The sequence below is a fragment of the Hemibagrus wyckioides genome, linkage group LG05 (assembly GCF_019097595.1).
Source record: "Hemibagrus wyckioides isolate EC202008001 linkage group LG05, SWU_Hwy_1.0, whole genome shotgun sequence".
Lineage (NCBI taxonomy): Eukaryota > Metazoa > Chordata > Actinopteri > Siluriformes > Bagridae > Hemibagrus > Hemibagrus wyckioides.
In genome coordinates, this window is record NC_080714.1 from 6,091,397 (window position 1) to 6,108,435 (window position 17,039).

General features: G+C 38.1%; 1 protein-coding gene across 3 annotated transcripts in view; it reads right to left on the bottom strand.

Annotated features, from left to right (window-relative positions):
- Positions 1-14,182, bottom strand: part of vps13a (vacuolar protein sorting 13 homolog A) — a 37,322-nt gene extending 23,140 nt beyond the window's left edge. For all 3 annotated transcript variants that reach the window (XM_058389203.1, XM_058389202.1, XM_058389201.1), the window contains exons 1-30: positions 13,907-14,182; positions 11,693-11,736; positions 11,531-11,573; positions 10,048-10,143; positions 9,499-9,600; positions 9,302-9,411; positions 9,153-9,212; positions 8,907-8,966; positions 7,836-7,916; positions 7,655-7,712; positions 7,443-7,570; positions 7,241-7,347; positions 6,701-6,872; positions 6,194-6,256; positions 5,925-6,057; positions 5,461-5,555; positions 5,137-5,279; positions 4,775-4,973; positions 4,572-4,686; positions 4,322-4,458; positions 3,972-4,104; positions 3,784-3,901; positions 3,278-3,422; positions 3,047-3,131; positions 1,644-1,819; positions 1,222-1,378; positions 1,028-1,107; positions 888-947; positions 561-753; positions 224-340 (exon numbers count right to left, since the gene is read on the bottom strand). In XM_058389203.1, coding sequence (XP_058245186.1) covers positions 224-340; positions 561-753; positions 888-947; positions 1,028-1,107; positions 1,222-1,378; positions 1,644-1,819; positions 3,047-3,131; positions 3,278-3,422; positions 3,784-3,901; positions 3,972-4,104; positions 4,322-4,458; positions 4,572-4,686; positions 4,775-4,973; positions 5,137-5,279; positions 5,461-5,555; positions 5,925-6,057; positions 6,194-6,256; positions 6,701-6,872; positions 7,241-7,347; positions 7,443-7,570; positions 7,655-7,712; positions 7,836-7,916; positions 8,907-8,966; positions 9,153-9,212; positions 9,302-9,411; positions 9,499-9,600; positions 10,048-10,143; positions 11,531-11,573; positions 11,693-11,736; positions 13,907-14,006 — 3,310 coding nt within the window. In that variant the 5' untranslated portion in view covers positions 14,007-14,182. The remainder of the gene's footprint in view (positions 1-223; positions 341-560; positions 754-887; positions 948-1,027; positions 1,108-1,221; positions 1,379-1,643; positions 1,820-3,046; positions 3,132-3,277; positions 3,423-3,783; positions 3,902-3,971; positions 4,105-4,321; positions 4,459-4,571; positions 4,687-4,774; positions 4,974-5,136; positions 5,280-5,460; positions 5,556-5,924; positions 6,058-6,193; positions 6,257-6,700; positions 6,873-7,240; positions 7,348-7,442; positions 7,571-7,654; positions 7,713-7,835; positions 7,917-8,906; positions 8,967-9,152; positions 9,213-9,301; positions 9,412-9,498; positions 9,601-10,047; positions 10,144-11,530; positions 11,574-11,692; positions 11,737-13,906) is intronic.
- Positions 14,183-17,039: the final 2,857 nt, after the last annotated feature.

A 17,039-nucleotide genomic window follows, 5' to 3' on the forward strand; every position in this document is an offset into this window, starting at 1 on the left:
TATTCTCTTAATGACTATGTAGAAAAAAACAGAAAAACTCTCCTGATAAGATTTTAACATAAGTATTAACATTAATATAAAATATCTTTTGTATTTAATATACATTTATTTCCTTTTTTAAAATTATTAACAAATCAGGTGCAAATATTCCTAATTTTATATATTACTAGTTACTTATTGCACATGTGTACAATCTAATGTCCTGAAATGTGTGTTTTGTTACCTTCTATACTGATCTCAGAGATTCTGGCTTTCTCTCCTCTGATGAAGACCTTCAGACAGGACAAATCCGCTCTGATGTGCAAATTTACCACATCTTCAAACTTTGACTTCTTTGTAGCTGCCGTGAGGAGGAGGAGGAGGAGGAACAAAGAGATATTAGAACAAAAGAGTTATTATACAGTTATTATAATGATATACACCAAATTATAGCGAGACAAACAAGCAGGTAAGCCATTACCAGTTACATAATGATTTAGCATTAGCTCAGTGAAGCTAACAGGCGATATAACTACCCAAAACTCCACTGATTATGACAGGCTAAATTGAGGCAACATTACAGGATTTCTTGGCAATGGTGGACTCCTCTTTCTTCTCCTCCTCGCTGTCTCCTTCTCCCTCATCATCTGGTTGGGGTGCAGGCTGCTCAGCAGGCTCCTCTTTCTTGCTAGGAGGAAGGAGGCTGTTCAGGAAGTTCATAGAGTTGAGCAGGGCTTCTGTGTGGAGGTGCATATCCAAAGAGGAGAAGTTCACCTGGGATTTTAAAAAAATATATGGTAAAGGTTTACATGGTGATCATTTCTCACAGTTTGTACATCGGGTGAAGTTCATCTTCATCGGACAAGTTATATTAATGAGAAACGTGTCTTTTGAACCTATTACCTTACCTTGATAAGTTGCTCTGTGTTTTTATAAACCGATTTGAAATCTGGAGCATTCTTGTCCGCCTAAAAAGAAAGACAAAAAATACTAAGTGTGCGCATGTAGTGTGAGTGCTCGGTTTTTCTAGACCACAAAATGCACTTACCTTAATGTACTCCAGTGTGAGTAGATCGTCCTCTGTGTTATCCAGAGTGGTGATGAGGTGAACCTTTTTATCTTCTCCATCTTTTAATACAAAAAGACAAATGCTGAATTCCACATAAGAAATGCAACTTGCTGAAAAGTGCGATCATGACAACATGTGTGTGTGTGTGTGTGTACCCTTTTAGGTGGACATACCCTTGTACTCTGAGCACTCCAGGCAGATTTCCCGCAGAAAAGTGTAGGACGTCATGTCAAACGTGCGCACTTTCAGCTCTGTGCCCAGCCCCTCGATTTGCAGACGAAGGACAGGAACCTCAGAGCCCTCTGAAAGGCGGCACAGCTGGATGGACAACTGGAGAAAAGAGGAAATAATTCTCCACTTAAAAACGATAAGAAAATCCCTCCATATATGTACATGGGAGTTATATTTCTGATGTAGTTATGAGAGGAGAAACGGCCACGATTAGTTCGGTCAGGCAACCACAAAAAAAAGGGTAGGATAAAGTTAATTATTATTATCGAATAATAATTCATACAAAGGGGAATTAAAAAGCTTACGCTATTGAAGAAAATTTGATTAAAAGTTCTATTTTGAATGTTGATGGTTGTTTTTATACCGTGTTTATCTCAAAATTCAGCAGAAACTCTGTCATATTCTTCTTGGGGTCGTGTTTCACCATCGCCTTTCTCTTTACGGAGGTTGACCTCTCTAGGGAGGTAGAGCTGGCCTCAAAGAATGGCAGGTCCTCAATCGGTGAACTGGGTGCGTCAAAGAACAAATCCTCCTCTGATCCTGATGAAAACACACACACACACACACAGAGCATTTAGTGTACATTAAACAACCCCACACTCTAAACATCCTACAGAGCATCATCAAATAATTTATTAAAAATGATAAAATTATGGCACAATCATGTGGTACCACCAAAAGTCAGTGACCGTGGAAGAAGAAGAAGCAACCAAGAGGTTAAGAATACCTCTGAAGAAATCTAGACAAATTCATAGCTTAGACAGGAGAAGTCGTTCAGAACTACACCCAAAAAATGTATGTAAGAGTGGCGAAACGTACACAAATCAGGCATAACATTGTGACCACAGACAGGTGAAGTGAAGAAGACTGAAAATCCCCTCATCATGGCACCTGTTAGTGGGTGGGATATATCAGGCAGCAAGTGAACATTTTGTCCTCAAAGTTGATGTGTTAGAAGAAGGAAAAACGGGCAAGTGTAAGGATTTGAGCGAGTTTGACAAGGGCCAAATTGTGATGGTTAGACGATCGTATCAGAGCATCTCCAAAACTGCAGCTCTTGTGGGGTGTTCCCGGTCTGCAGTGGTCAGTATCTATCAAAAGTGGTCCAAGGAAGGAACAGTGGTGAACCGGTGACTGGGGCAGCACATTGATGGCACGTGGCGAGTGAAGGCTGGCCTGTGTGATCCGATCCAACAGACGAGCTACTGTGTCAGAAAGGTGTCAGAATTCACAGTGCATGACGGGTCAGGGAAGTTTTGGCAGAAAAAGGGGGACCAAAAAAATATTAGGCAGGTGGTCATATTGTTATGGCTGATAGGTGTATAAAATCCTAAAAGACATGCTGGAGACTCAGCTAATGTAGAAAAGTTTCATTGTTCTGGTATGAAGAGTTACCACAGGCCTTTTGGTTGCTTTTCTGACCAATGTCTTATTTATCCGGTCAGAGTCACGGTTGTGTCATATCCTTTCCACTTTTTGTAATGGTGCAACATGGGATGTTGAAGGTTTTGGAATTAACCAAACCTAAATTGAAACATTTCCAGATATTTTTTTGATAGCTCATAGCTGTTTTCTGACAGACTTCAGGGCTTTTCAGGAACAGGTATAAATGCAATGATACACCAAAACTAATTTAGAGGTGTCACACCCACAATTTTGCAAACTATATCGACTTTTCACTCCCTTTCAGCATTATAAATAAAGTCATGCTTGATTGACATTCTTCTATCCAAAGCCTTAACTATTCTATGTGTGTGTGTGTCTAACCTGAGTCAAATATTATTGAGGAGCGCAGATCAACCATAGCTGGTTTTCTGGGGGTCATCTGAGGGGTTTCTCTTGGTTTGAGGACCTGCAGACGTACAAAGGAAACACACCGTCACAGACATGCATGAGAACAGATTACATAAACCACACACACCCACACTTTTCATGGTGCAATAATCTTAAGCAAACAATGCATAGTAACTGAAGGCGCAGCTGAACACACATACACACCTTGGGCGTAGTTTGCGGAGCTGTAGTCCGAGGCGAGGGCCGACTCTCAGGCAGTGGAATGCTGTCGATCAGCTCTAGGATGCCGCGGACTTTGTCATCGGAGATGCGAAGGGAGAGCAGACGGAGCTCGCCAAATATCTTAAACCTACAAGGCAGGGGGATAAAACAGATCCAAATTACATCATTAATGATTGAATGCTTACCTATACACAGTATAGCATTAAACAAAATCAAAACAGGTCTATGTTTAAAACAGCTGGAAACACTGAAAACTCTTTCTACAAACAATCTGCTTTGAGTTAAGCCTTACATTATGTAGATCATCTACCCTACATATTCCTGTGTGTGAGTTATTACTATAGAAATTGTAATGTATCAGAATACGTGCTAAAAACCTCGAATATGAAACTACTATCAGAGTCGCTGTTATAGAAATTTACCCAACATCCCCCGACCAATCAGAATCGCACTGAAGTATTAAATCACTTAAAGGACAGCACTCTTACTTTGGCATCCTCGAGTCAGTAACAACCATGGCTCTGCTGAAAATCACCTTCAGGTCGACCGGCTCCAGAATATGGAGGGAGGACTGCCTCAGCTTCCGAGCCTTCTGCCAGTCTCCATCTGAAAAGAGCCCAGTTTTCTAAACTGTGTGTATAAGCGTGTGAGATAAGGTAAACGGAGGGGTTCGTACCTGGTTTAGAATATAACAACTGCAGGCTGGTGAGTTGGACATCGAAGCTGTCATAGGCTCGAGACATGATGTCCTCGATGGTGTTCTTTCCCACCGAGAGCTGTGGCAAATTGGCTTTGCTCTGACTCGACATCTGCATGATGCACAAATTGGATGGTTTGGAGAAATTTTATTAAAAATACCACACATTAAAGAGCCTTACGTTACGCAAGTCACACATTACAGATATGAATCCTAATACATTTCATGCTGAAATTACAAATCACAGTTTATGTGAAAGTCTCATCACTGGTCATGCTATCGTAAGTATCTAAAATGGAAAGCTTAGACACAATGTGACCGAATGTGACCTGAAAGTGTCCCAGATCCAGAATGATAAGGTTGTGCTTGGGGTCGTAGAAACCCATTTGAGGTATGATCACATAGGAGGCCATCAGGTTGATCTTCAGGTCAAGAACTTTCTGTGTCTCGATGATGTACATGAGTCCTACATTAACAAAAGCACTCAGTTATCCATAGGTTGGCACTGGTTATTGTATCTACCATAACAAATCCAGTCTAGGACATAAAAACCACACTGTTTAATGTACAAAAACACACCAGTTGATGTTCTGTCTCTGAACTGCTCCAGCTTCATGCGTGTAGCGTTGGTCAGTTCGTCCAGCTGGAGGTCATTCGGAGGCATGAAGAACGCCGACATGTTATTCACAGTCATCTACAGAGAGAACACAAACACATATTAGAAAAAAAAAAAAAAAAAAGACAATTTCTTTATTAAATTTAGTCTTCTCAGCCACACTCACTGCATCATAGATGATCTCCAGTGGCTGCGATTCCACATGCAGTCTCTGATCTGCCTTGGCATCCAGTGGGTTGGTCTCGAACATCAGGCTGAGCAGAGGCTTGTCTTCCTCCACCGCACGTCGAGGAGAAAGCAGCGTGGGAGCGACGCCGTTCCTCGAGACACCGGTTACCTCGAATGATGACAACTGAGCCGTGATCCTGATTAGAAAAACAACAAAAGGGTCACCAATAGAAGAGACAGGATATGATAACTGAATGTAAGATTTCTATCTTAAATAGCTACAGTACAACGCTTCTAGTGTTATAGAATAAATGGGGAAAGAAGAGAAAATGGCTGTAAAAAAGAGAGAGAAGAGATTACTTTATAGCCTGAGCGGAGGGTCTCTGTGTCAGCATGGCTCTCAGGTCGATAACGGACAGTTTGATAATCTCTGGCTTTTCTTTGCTGTCTTTGATTGACACGGACATGCTCACCAACTGGAACCGAACCTTCATGTCTTCAAACTGCAAAACATCAGAGTGCTTTAGTTTGAACAGTGCTGCTTCTGTTAGTTGTAAGGCTTAATTACAGTTTAGCCTCATAATTAATTAAGTAGTTATAATTAACTGTAATTAGGACAAGATAATCCAGCACTCAAGTGACCAATGTGTAAAATTCTAAGCATTAAATCTTAAAAGCACTCACGTTTTTTGGCAGATTAGGATTTACAGCTGTCTCGCTGTATCCGATGGCAGTGTAGAGTTTGGCTTTCTCCCCTGAAGTCATCAGTGTATCAAACCCTGGCATTGTGCAAGAACAACATCATTAAATTACATCATCATTACATTACAAAGGTTTCAAATTTGACAAATCAGCTGTAAGGTGACTTAAAGCACTTTTGTACGTCGCTCTGGATAAGAGCGTCTGCCAAATGCCAGAAACGTAAATGTAAGCTAGCAATGAAATACTTTGGACTAACGTCTCAATATCTGCTATTATATTTTATGAAGAGTACAAAGCACCTGGTACTACCATCAGAGATGCTGTTATAGAAAATGAATAAACACCAATAAGCACTAATCAGAATTGGGAGACAGTATAACCAAAAAGGAACGATTGTGAAATGTATTATAAGTATTTGTTTTGTGATTAGTGACTGTGTTCAGTACCTCCAGGTTTAACCTCTTTGGTCTGAGCAGAGCTGTCTCCGGACCAGTTCCACATCCAGCCGAACCAGCCCTGCGACTGCTCCTCCTCCATCTTTAACCCGGGCCGGTAGATCCGCAAGCCAGCCTTAGAAGCCTGGAGTGACAGAGATGGACCGAAAAAAAGAAATGAAACAAAAGTCATAATACTTTTTTATCAATGTAGTTTTAAGGTACGGCAGTTATGTGTGTATTATATAAAATTTGCATGAAAGCGTGGGTGTAAAACAAACCTCCATCTCGGCTTGTTGCCTCGCAAGCGTGATATTAAAGATATCCAGGCATTTTTCTGTCTCCTGTAAATGAGATTAAATGGGAGAAGATTATTGGGTTAGGAAAAAACAGGGTAGGAATAACGTTATAAGGCTTTATATTATAAAAGCACATTGTTCATGCTTGAAGGAATCAAATTTCCCTTTAAGCCTAAATGTGGCCAAGCGATTTCCAACCTTTATTTCTTCTTGCTTCTGGAGTTTTCTATTAAAGCTACAAAACTAACATAGCCCAGTAATAAGAGTCACTTAAAACAGTGTGTCTTACTGTAGCTTATAAACACAAACCCAGATTTGTTTTGTAACACTGTTCCTAAAATCCTCCTTTCATGACACCATCAACACAGTCCCTAACCTTATACCCTATACACTTCCCTGTTCCGGGACACACGCTATTCAAATGTAAACCTAATAAACACTTCATAGCAACTCTTCATAGCAAGCTCTTTTCCAAGTAGTTCCATTTACCTCCAGTTTCTTCAGCAGCGTCTCTGCAGGCTTCTTGTTGGTGATCTTGGTCTTATAAAGCTCTTTGCACTGTTTTACTTGCTGCCGATGGCGTTTGATGTGCTTCCAAGACCACATGTGCAGGGAGGGTTTTACGTTCACTTCTAAGATGCCCGTGATGGCATAACGCCACCTAGTAAACAGGTTAAATAAAAACAAAACGGACATCATAAATAACAAAACTAGAGAATAAAAAGAAAATTTCTTTCTTAAAGTGAGAATGGGGAACTGGAACAAACCAAAAATCACACTGTTTTCAGAACCACACTCAGTGTCAGTGTGGTTACAGAAAACAAACCATACTGTATAGACTACAGCTGGTACTGATTACCTGTTTTAGAAATAAGTTATCAATCACTTAATCATCGTTTACAAATAAACGTAGTAGTTTTCTGAGTTTATTGATAGCTTAAGGTCTACATTTTAGGTACATCAACAGTGCTTAGACGTCCTATATCAGTCAGACAACGCAAGAAAAAGCTGGATTGTAAGAACTCTTACCACTGGTATGCATTGGTGTGGACAGGCACATCTGGGCGATACTTCCTGTACGGGAGATTACGTGACATCATATCCACAGAGCCCAATAGCTCCAGAATGCTGACATACTGTGGATGAAACAAAGAGCAGACAGTGTCTATATAATACAAGCGCCATTCAGCTACACAGAACTAAATCTATCATTCTGGCAGCTTTTATTCACCTGTGGTCTGCTGAGCTCCACAGCCACTTCAGGCAGGTTGACAACCAGATCCACCTTCGGCGAGGAGAAATCCACATCCGAGCGAGGGTTCATACGGAGCTTAGCGTTAGCCGATATTGGACGGAAGACTGGAAAAGCAAAAAGAGAAAGAAGTCATGACAAGTCTGAAGACTACATCCAGGAAAAGTTCAATTACACCAGCAGCCACTCACTAAATTGATAATCATGAGGGATGGAGTTCTGGACAGCCACAATTTGCTGCAGGTATCGCTACGAAAACAAGCCAGAAAAAGACAGAGAGAGAGAGAGAGAGAGAGAGAGAGAAAGGGGTTAAATTTTTATTTTCCTCCTTCTGTAATTTTCTATTCAGCATGCCATAAAATGATCTCTTACCAGGGCTTCACTAGGAGGGTGAACGGAGTACAGCTCTGAGTTCACGTTCCAGTAGGCAAAGAGGTTATCCAGACGGACAAGCTGAATAAAGCACAACATGATTAGGCCACCATTAACTTCAATTGTATCACATGCTGTTGAATTCTCAAATCTGATTGGTCAAAATGCAGTGATTCATTTCCGTTTCACCTGTATCATGTTTACATTACATTATCACTTCTATAGTAGCACTTTGTTTTCAGGGACTTGCTTTGTTGATTATTAATGGACATGCCACATAATTTAAACCTAATAATAAATGATATGTTAAAAAAAGACACGTTGATGGTCAACAAAAAATTTTCTATAACTGGCGATGGTTACTTTAAAAAGATGTTTATGTAATAGAGCGATTGCAGTATTAATGAAATGAGGCTCTAGAAAGTGGAAAGTCTTCAGGATGAAGAAATCTGAACAGACATTCTGTCTTTCTACACAAACACCTTCATGTATGTAATGAAGTGTCCACACTCTTTCTGCACACTCTATAAACAAACCAGCCTGTCACCTGACACTCCTATGTCCTAGGATGTTTATGCATCTTTCACCAACATGGCATGTTTCCACGGGAATGGAATATAAGAATGGGACGGCATAAAAGAGAGACCTAGAAATCATTGACTAAACATCAATAACCATAAACTGGCTCTTCTAAATAAATTGAAAGGAAAATGGGATGAGCAGATAGTCTATAAAGGGTGTATAGATGATTTACTAACATCGGCAACCATAAACTGTTGGCATATCGTTGAGGATCAGGTGGATGGGAGTCACCTGACAGGTTGCTAACCTTCTATATGACTGGTTTAATGTTTGTCTCTCAGGTAGAACATCCAAATAAAGTTAGTGAAATATTTATCAGGATAATCTTAAGATCATATCTTAGTAGATTAAATATTTAGATGGTCCACCTGAATTTAGAGGTTTGAATTTAGACACATGATCAAACTGGATGGACTTTTATATATATGTTATGAGAGATGAATGCGAGTGTGGATCCACTGCATTGTATTAATGCTTTAGTGGGTTTACCTTGAAAAACAGCTTGGCTGTCTCATCCAACAGGCAGGGTTTCCAGTTTGCGTCTGCGGTCTGCATACGGAAAACAAACAATGAAAATAAACCCCCACCTACTGCAAATAGGCCATCGTCTGTTAGCTCTTGAATAAATGTATGCAATTCACTGAATCAAATTATCCTTGGTTAGACAATAGATTTAATTTACAGCATAGTGCTTTTAGACTGAACCGTTCTTCACTTGCAGTGGAAAAGACTTACCTGAAGACTAAGGTTTTGTAGAGACACTCCAAAAGAGAGAGGCGAATTCGGATTAGTGACCTGTGATAAACAAAAAAAACTGCATGTTGAACAAAGTGGCTAAAAATAAAACAGGAATTAAAATGACGTTACTCAAACGGAGTACTTACACTGTCTTCATAGCGAACGTGAATATTGGAAATTTTCACTTGCAGGTTTTTAATCACCTGCGTGACCAATTTCTCCACGAAGGTGTCCTGCTTTTCCGTCTTTGGATTTTCTGCGCTCACAGAGTAAGGAGGGTTCAGACATGAGTGATTGTGTGGATTTGTTCTGTTAAAAAGTTATAAATAATCCGTATCCTGACCTTGCTCTGCCGCTTTCAGTTTGGTTTCCTCGATCCTCTGAAGCTCCCTCTGCCGAGCCTCCTGCAGCTGCTTCTCCTCCTTTTCGGCATCATACTTTATACCTGAAGTACACACACACACACACCATTTTTGTAAAAACCATGGACTAAAAATCATACAAGAGATTTGCTTTGGCACTTTAAGTAGCACTGAAATCTGGAATTCTCAGAAAAGTACCAAAATTTCTGATATTTTCTGTAATGAGCTCCAATATAAACAAGCATCGTGTATACCTTAGTGGGCGGAGTCATCCTGTGTTACTCGATTCAATAGTACACTGAAAATAAATAGTGCTTGACTAGTCGTGTGTGGTCCGAATTTATTCTTATAAGGTATTTCATTTCCAAAATATCACCTCTGATATTGATTAAGACTCACAGTGATCCTGTTAAAAGATGTGCTCAAAGCTGAAGTAGGGAAATTGCTACTGAATGACTGCTACCGAGTCGGTCCAAAATAAATAACAAGTTAAATATGAGATATAGCAGTGATATATAGGCAGGTCTTACTGGCAGTGGGGACGATGAGTAAGTAGACCTCATCCAGCGTCGCCTCCACTGACTGCGTGTACAAGTTCTTCCATGGGATCTTGAGCTCCAGGCGACCTGATGGATCCGAACATCACAAAACATTTGAGGTAAATAAGAACTGATAAGAAAAGATCTGCTTTTATACTGTAAAAGTATAAATTAGTATAAACTAGGGCTGGGCAAGTTAACGCGTTATTATCGCATTAACTCATTAATTAATTAACGCCGACAATTATTTTATGGCGCGTTAACGCAGTTTTTATTATTTTGTAAATTATTTTAAAAGCCTGTTGCTCACTGGTTCTGAATACACATACAGACAAAGCATGGGTGATGGGAGGGGTGGGATCTTGATCCGTATTGGCTTGGGATAAACGTAATGACGCGTCTGAACCAATGAGAGCATTTGGGATGACAGTAAGACTGCCGCGGCACTCACAGGAACCGGAAAAGAAATAGAACCGGCAGATAAACACAGAGAGAGAGAGAGAGAGAGAGAGAGAGTTTATGTGCGTTAACTCATGACAATCATGCGATTAAAAATTTTAATCGTTGCCCAGACCTAGTATAAACACATTTGGACCATATTCTTGTCTTTAATGTGTCATCACATGAAAATGGACAGGCCAATGGCAGCGCTGTGGAGATGAAAGCTAGCAAGTGACACTAAATGTGTGTGTGTGTGTGTTCATTGTCATGTGAAACCAGTGTGGAAAAATCATATTCTTTTTTTTCTGTCTGTCTTTGTTTCCCCCCCTTTGTTTCAATGTCCATACTTTCACTCTGTTGTGTCCTATTCTATGTTGTACTTAAACGTTCACCCAACACTGTACGATTTCAGGAAAGGATTTACATGAGACAGTCCTCCATTACAAACTGCAAATATTGTTGTTGGGATAAATACACAGATCAGTGTTTGCTGTGGCTTTAATAATAAATGGTAGCTTTATATAATTATAAAAGCTAATCGGTTAAACCCAAATTAAATAATCAGGGTAAAAATGAGTCTTTCAGCTTCACTGGCTAACCATACAAGCTAGGAATAAAAGCATAAAATTCTCCTATTCTTTCATTTCGATGCATCGAACCTAGAAACGGGAACTAACCGCATGTAGAAATTAAAGTCACAAGGGAAGCACTGACAAAACCGTCTAACTATATAAGCCAAAGGACAAACGTGAGGAATAGTTCGAGCTTGTCGTTTGGATTCGTCACTTTAACGTGTCATACTGATTTGCATAAAAGTCTAAACTGGAACGGTCCTTGCTGAAATCCCTGCTCTGTGTTTTACACATGATGTATGGAGAAATGACGGACCGTCCTATCCATTGCTGGTGTGAACCGAGGGATCGTTTCGCAGCTTCGGTGCAGTGTTAAAGCACAAACATTGAAACTGTCACTGTGTGTATACACTGCTGTTGAGCTGCAGATGTTTATGACAATACCTGTGACATGAACTCACCTATATGTCCTGCTTTGACTTTAAAAGGAATGTCCAGCTGACTCTGACATGCAAAGACAGAGTGGTTAAATAAATCATTTACATCGATTTGAATCGAAATGCATTTCAGTCAGGCGGAACACTGATGGCACACGCCCCAACATATGCTTTCCGACAACTTACCAAGGCATTTTCCTTTATTTCCAGATTCCGCAGAATGGCATCACCTGCAAACGAAAAAAGCAGTCCTTTAGACACGGCGGCACGTGACAATGAAGTGCTGAAATATCATCACATCATCATAGAAACCTATCTACATCCTATTATGCTCACAACATAAATTCTCGTTATATCAACCTGCTCAGTAAAAAGCCTCCGGTAATTTCTGCATTATTAATAAGCATCTTTACTGCAGGGAGACTTAGTTATAGAGTCGGGCTGTCATAACAAATTTAATACGCGATGTACCCTGTCGAAGATATGCCACTGCAAAGCGTTTCATCTGCTTCGTGAACGGCTTAGAGGTTTATGATAAAACACCACAGAAAGTGGTTTTAAACGTTCACCAAAATCCCTTGCATTTTAGTGAGGAAATACGGAGTCAGGAACAAGGAAGCAAAATTTTAAAAAAAGTGTACAAAAGCAAAATAAAAACCCACGGAAGAAGAGAGAAGGATCTGAGTGACATGGTACAGCTTCTCATTTCCTGCTGACCATTTATCAGCTTGGATCACACAAAACACAACTTACCCTAAAACGATGCTTTTAGTACTGTGAGAAAAACTGCTCCACAGTAGATTCGGGCCATATTATATGTTATATATATTATATGAATACTGATACCGGGATTCTGAGAGTATGACGGGTCTCTGATGCGCTTTTACCTGACTCTTCTGCTCTGGTTAAAGTTAAAGTGAATATTTGTATTTCATGTTTCTGGGATAAATAAATGACTTTTGAAATGAGTTCTTTGAGCATGCTAAATAGGATACTATAATTTTGATGCTTATTCATAACTTAATACGAAAACAGAACAAAAACACGCGCATCTTGATTCTGATTGGTGCTGATCAGGTCATTCAAAACATATGAACGTGCCTTGTCTAATTCGTCAGCGTTTCTATAGTAAGAACCAACACAGAGATGCTCAGAAACATGACTCGCTGATAGTCTCGAGTCTCAGAACGTTCTGAATCTTTGCTTCCAGGACAAGTTGTTTTTCGTTGTATTAATTCAAGACAGAGAAACATAAAGAAAGCTCACAGAGGGGACTGACATTATGTACATCTATGACATATCCGGCCTTGTTACAGAAGTTCCACAACCTGAAGTCAAGTCAAAGAAGCTTTATTGTCACTTCAACCATATATAGCTGATGCAGTACACAGTAAAGTGAAACAACGTTCCTCCTAGGCCAAAGTAATGCAAATATAAACGGATAAGAAGTACGACGTATCTGTCTTTAATAAACGATGGCGTAAATCAAACACATCCCGAATCTTGATCAACAACACAAAAAAGGTATTAGCCGATACCTGAGACAGACCTGATACTGACACTGTCGTAAAGCGTCAGTGACCAAGTTGTATCTCTGCAGGCTTACGCTGCCAAGTTATGCAAAACGTAAGGGCTGCGATGTTCACGTTTTAGGCTCACATGCAACATGAGACATTCTTTGCATGAAGTACATCAGTGAAAATATGTCTGATCCAATCCGATACCGATCCAAGGTTTCGATCCAGGATTCATTCTGATATTGATTGCATGGCATGTGTGATATCTTTTGGGATCCAAGTCGGTTTCTAGCCATGTAAAGTGAAGAGCAGGAATCTAGAAGCTTCTCAGAAACCAGACATTAGTTTACATTAGGAATAATCTAATGATTCCTAAATGAATCCCGACTTGACATTTACTTTATGCCTATATATATATATGTGTGTGTGTGTGTGTGTGTGTGAAGTGAATCTATTTAGGATCAATAATTAGTTAAAACATAAACTAAATAAATTAATAAATAAAATGATGTAACATTCTTTCACTTTTGCCATTTCCCAACTACAACACCCTGAACAGAATGTATAGTGGGTTACGTTCCAAATGCTTCCACACCCTATCGCGTAGTGCACTAAATAGGGTGCACGAGCCATTATCTCGAGCCCTACGTAGCACGCGTGGGCAGTCAGTAAAAAGCTGTTTGGTATTGAACCGCAGCTACAAGCTAGCTAACGTCAATTAGAACATTGACTGCCCCAAGTAACGTGCATATGAACCTGACACGCATTAGCTAGCCAGCCAACTAGCTAGCGATCTATCTATCAGAATTACTGACCGGATTAGCCTGCTGTGAGAAAACACAGCGCTAATGTTAGCCTCCTGTGGCCGGTTGTCAGTGTTTACCTCCCCATATGCCCAGCTTGAGTTGGGAGCTGTCGAGGTTCACCACGTAGTCCCCAAGAAACCTGTTCAGGACGTCCACCACCAGCGACTCGAACACCATCTTCTGTGTTGCTCTTCACACACGCAGCGCCATGTTTTCCTTCAGTTTCGCTTTGAGCTGAAGTGCACCCGTGTTTCTGCCCTGGAGCTTCAACCAGATCAGTTTCCTGAAATAAACATGTATTAGTGGCGAGCAGGGAGGGACCTCGTGCACACTCTCAACAGCGACGTCACGGCGGGAGACATGCGCGAGCGCCATCCGGAGGCAGTGGCAGGACAAAGTGCTGACCGGATCCGGGTTTTAATTCAGGATCTTACTGTGACGATTTTCAGTAGTTTTTAATTCTTTTTTTTTTCTCAGGGTTTCTGTGGTAAATGTGTGAAGTTTTACACGGTTTTGTGGTGAATGTGTGTTCTTTTGACAGGAACTTTGTGGTCAATGTGTGATAAAAAAAACAAACAAACAAACAAAAAAATATATATATATATATATGTATTTTACTGGAGCTTCATTGATTTTACTGGATTTGTCGTGAATTTTCGACATTTTACTAGATTGTGGCGACTGTGTGACTTTTGTTTTAAGGATTTTTTGGACATTTTCTAGATTGTTGTGGTGATTTTGTGTCATTTTTTCTTTTTTCTTTTTAAATAATTTTTTTGATATTTTTCTAGATTGTTGTGGTGATTGTGTCATTTTTTCTTTTTTCTATAATTTTTTGGATATTTTTCTAGATTGTTGTGGTGATTTTGTGTCATTTTTTCTTTTTTTTTTTTTTTATAACTTTTTGGATATTTTTCTAGATTGTTGTGGTGATTTTGTGTCATTTTTTCTTTTGTCTTTTTAAATAATTTTTTGGATATTTTTCTAGATTGTTGTGGTGATTGTGTCATTTTTTCTTTTTTCTATAATTTTTTGGATATTTTTCTAGATTGTTGTGGTGATTTTGTGTCATTTTTTCTTTTTTTTTTTTTTATAACTTTTTGGATATTTTTCTAGATTGTTGTGGTGATTTTGTGTCATTTTTTCTTTTGTCTTTTTAAATAATTTTTTGGATATTTTTCTAGATTGTTGTGGTGATTGTGTCATTTTTTCTTTTTTCTATAATTTTTTGGATATTTTTCTAGATTGTTGTAGTGATTGTGTGACTTTTGTTTTTTTATTTTGTAGAATTTTTTGAACATTTTTCTAGATTGTTGTGGTGATTTTGTGTCATTTTTTCTTTTTTCTATAATTTTTTGGATATTTTTCTAGATTGTTGTGGTGATTTTGTGTCATTTTTTCTGTTTTCTATAATTTTTTGGATATTTTTCTAGATTGTTGTGGTGATTTTGTGTCATTTTTTCTTTTTTTTTTTTTATAATTTTTTGGATATTTTTCTAGATTGTTGTGGTGATTTTGTGTCATTTTTTCTGTTGTCTTTTTAAATAATTTTTTGGATATTTTTCTAGATTGTTGTGGTGATTGTGTCATTTTTTCTTTCTTTTTTTTAAATAATTTTTTGGATATTTTTCTAGATTGTTGTGGTGATTGTGTCATTTTTTCTTTTTTCTATAATTTTTTGGATATTTTTCTAGATTGTTGTAGTGATTGTGTGACTTGTTTTTTTATTTTGTAGAATTTTTTGAACATTTTTCTAGATTGTTGTGGTGATTTTGTGTCATTTTTTCTTTTTTTTTTAATTTTTTGGATATTTTTCTAGATTGTTGTGGTGATTGTGTCATTTTTTCTTTTTTCTATAATTTTTTGGATATTTTTCTAGATTGTTGTGCTGATTTTGTGTCATTTTTCCCTTTATTATAATTTTTTGGATATTTTTCTAGATTGTTGTGGTGATTTTGTGTCATTTTTTCTTTTGTCTTTTTAAATAATTTTTTGGATATTTTTCTAGATTGTTGTGGTGATTGTGTCATTTTTTCTTTTTTCTATAATTTTTTGGATATTTTTCTAGATTGTTGTGGTGATTTTGTGTCATTTTTTCCTTTTTTATAATTTTTTGGATATTTTTCTAGATTGTTGTGGTGATTTTGTGTCATTTTTTCTTTTGTCTTTTTAAATAATTTTTTGAACATTTTTCTAGATTGTTGTGGTGATTGTGTCATTTTTTATTTTTTCTATAATTTTTTGGATATTTTTCTAGATTGTTGTAGTGATTGTGTGACTTTTGTTTTTTTTATTTTGTAGAATTTTTTGAACATTTTTCTAGATTGTTGTGGTGATTTTGTGTCATTTTTTCTTTTTTCTATAATTTTTTGGATATTTTTCTAGATTGTTGTGGTGATTGTGTCATTTTTTCTTTTTTCTATAATTTTTTGGATATTTTTCTAGATTGTTGTGGTGATTGTGTGACTTTTGTTTTTTTATTTTGTAGAATTTTTTGAACATTTTTCTAGATTGTTGGGGTGATTGTGTGACTTTTTTCAGGATTTTTTTGTGTGAATTTTTGACATTTTTCTAGATTCTTGTGGTGATTGTGTGACATTTTACTTTAGATTTCTTTGTGGAAAATATTTGACGTGTTTCAGGATTGTTGTAGTGAATGTGTGATGTTTGACATTTATCGGGATTCTTGTGGTGATTGTGTGTAATTTTATTTCAGTATTTTTGACTTTTTACAGGATTATTCTGGTGAATGTGTGAACTCTACCTGTGATGCTATTCTTTCACCAAATAAAATACATACATATTTTAAGAAGCAGTTGTGTTCAAATGTAAAGTGCTGTTCAGCATTTTGCCACAATTTACAGTATTTTAGAACATATAAGCACTCCTGATTTTACCCTTACTACAGAGTCTGTACGGATTCACACTCATGCCATGTTTCTCCCATAGACTTTTAGAAATTCTTCACAATGAAAATCTATTGTCAATCATATCACAGAGGAAAAATAGCACACGGATCTCCATAATGGAAGGTAGTCATACGGTATCTCCGAAAAAAATGTTATGTTATATCTATAGTGTGGGTCTAACAGTATATGATCTATTGATGTTCAGGAATTGTTGCTGGATCATTTTCAGGAAACTCAGCAGAGGAAATGTGACTGTTAGTGATAAACAGAAGGCTGGTGTTTGTAGTTACTGTGACAGCAA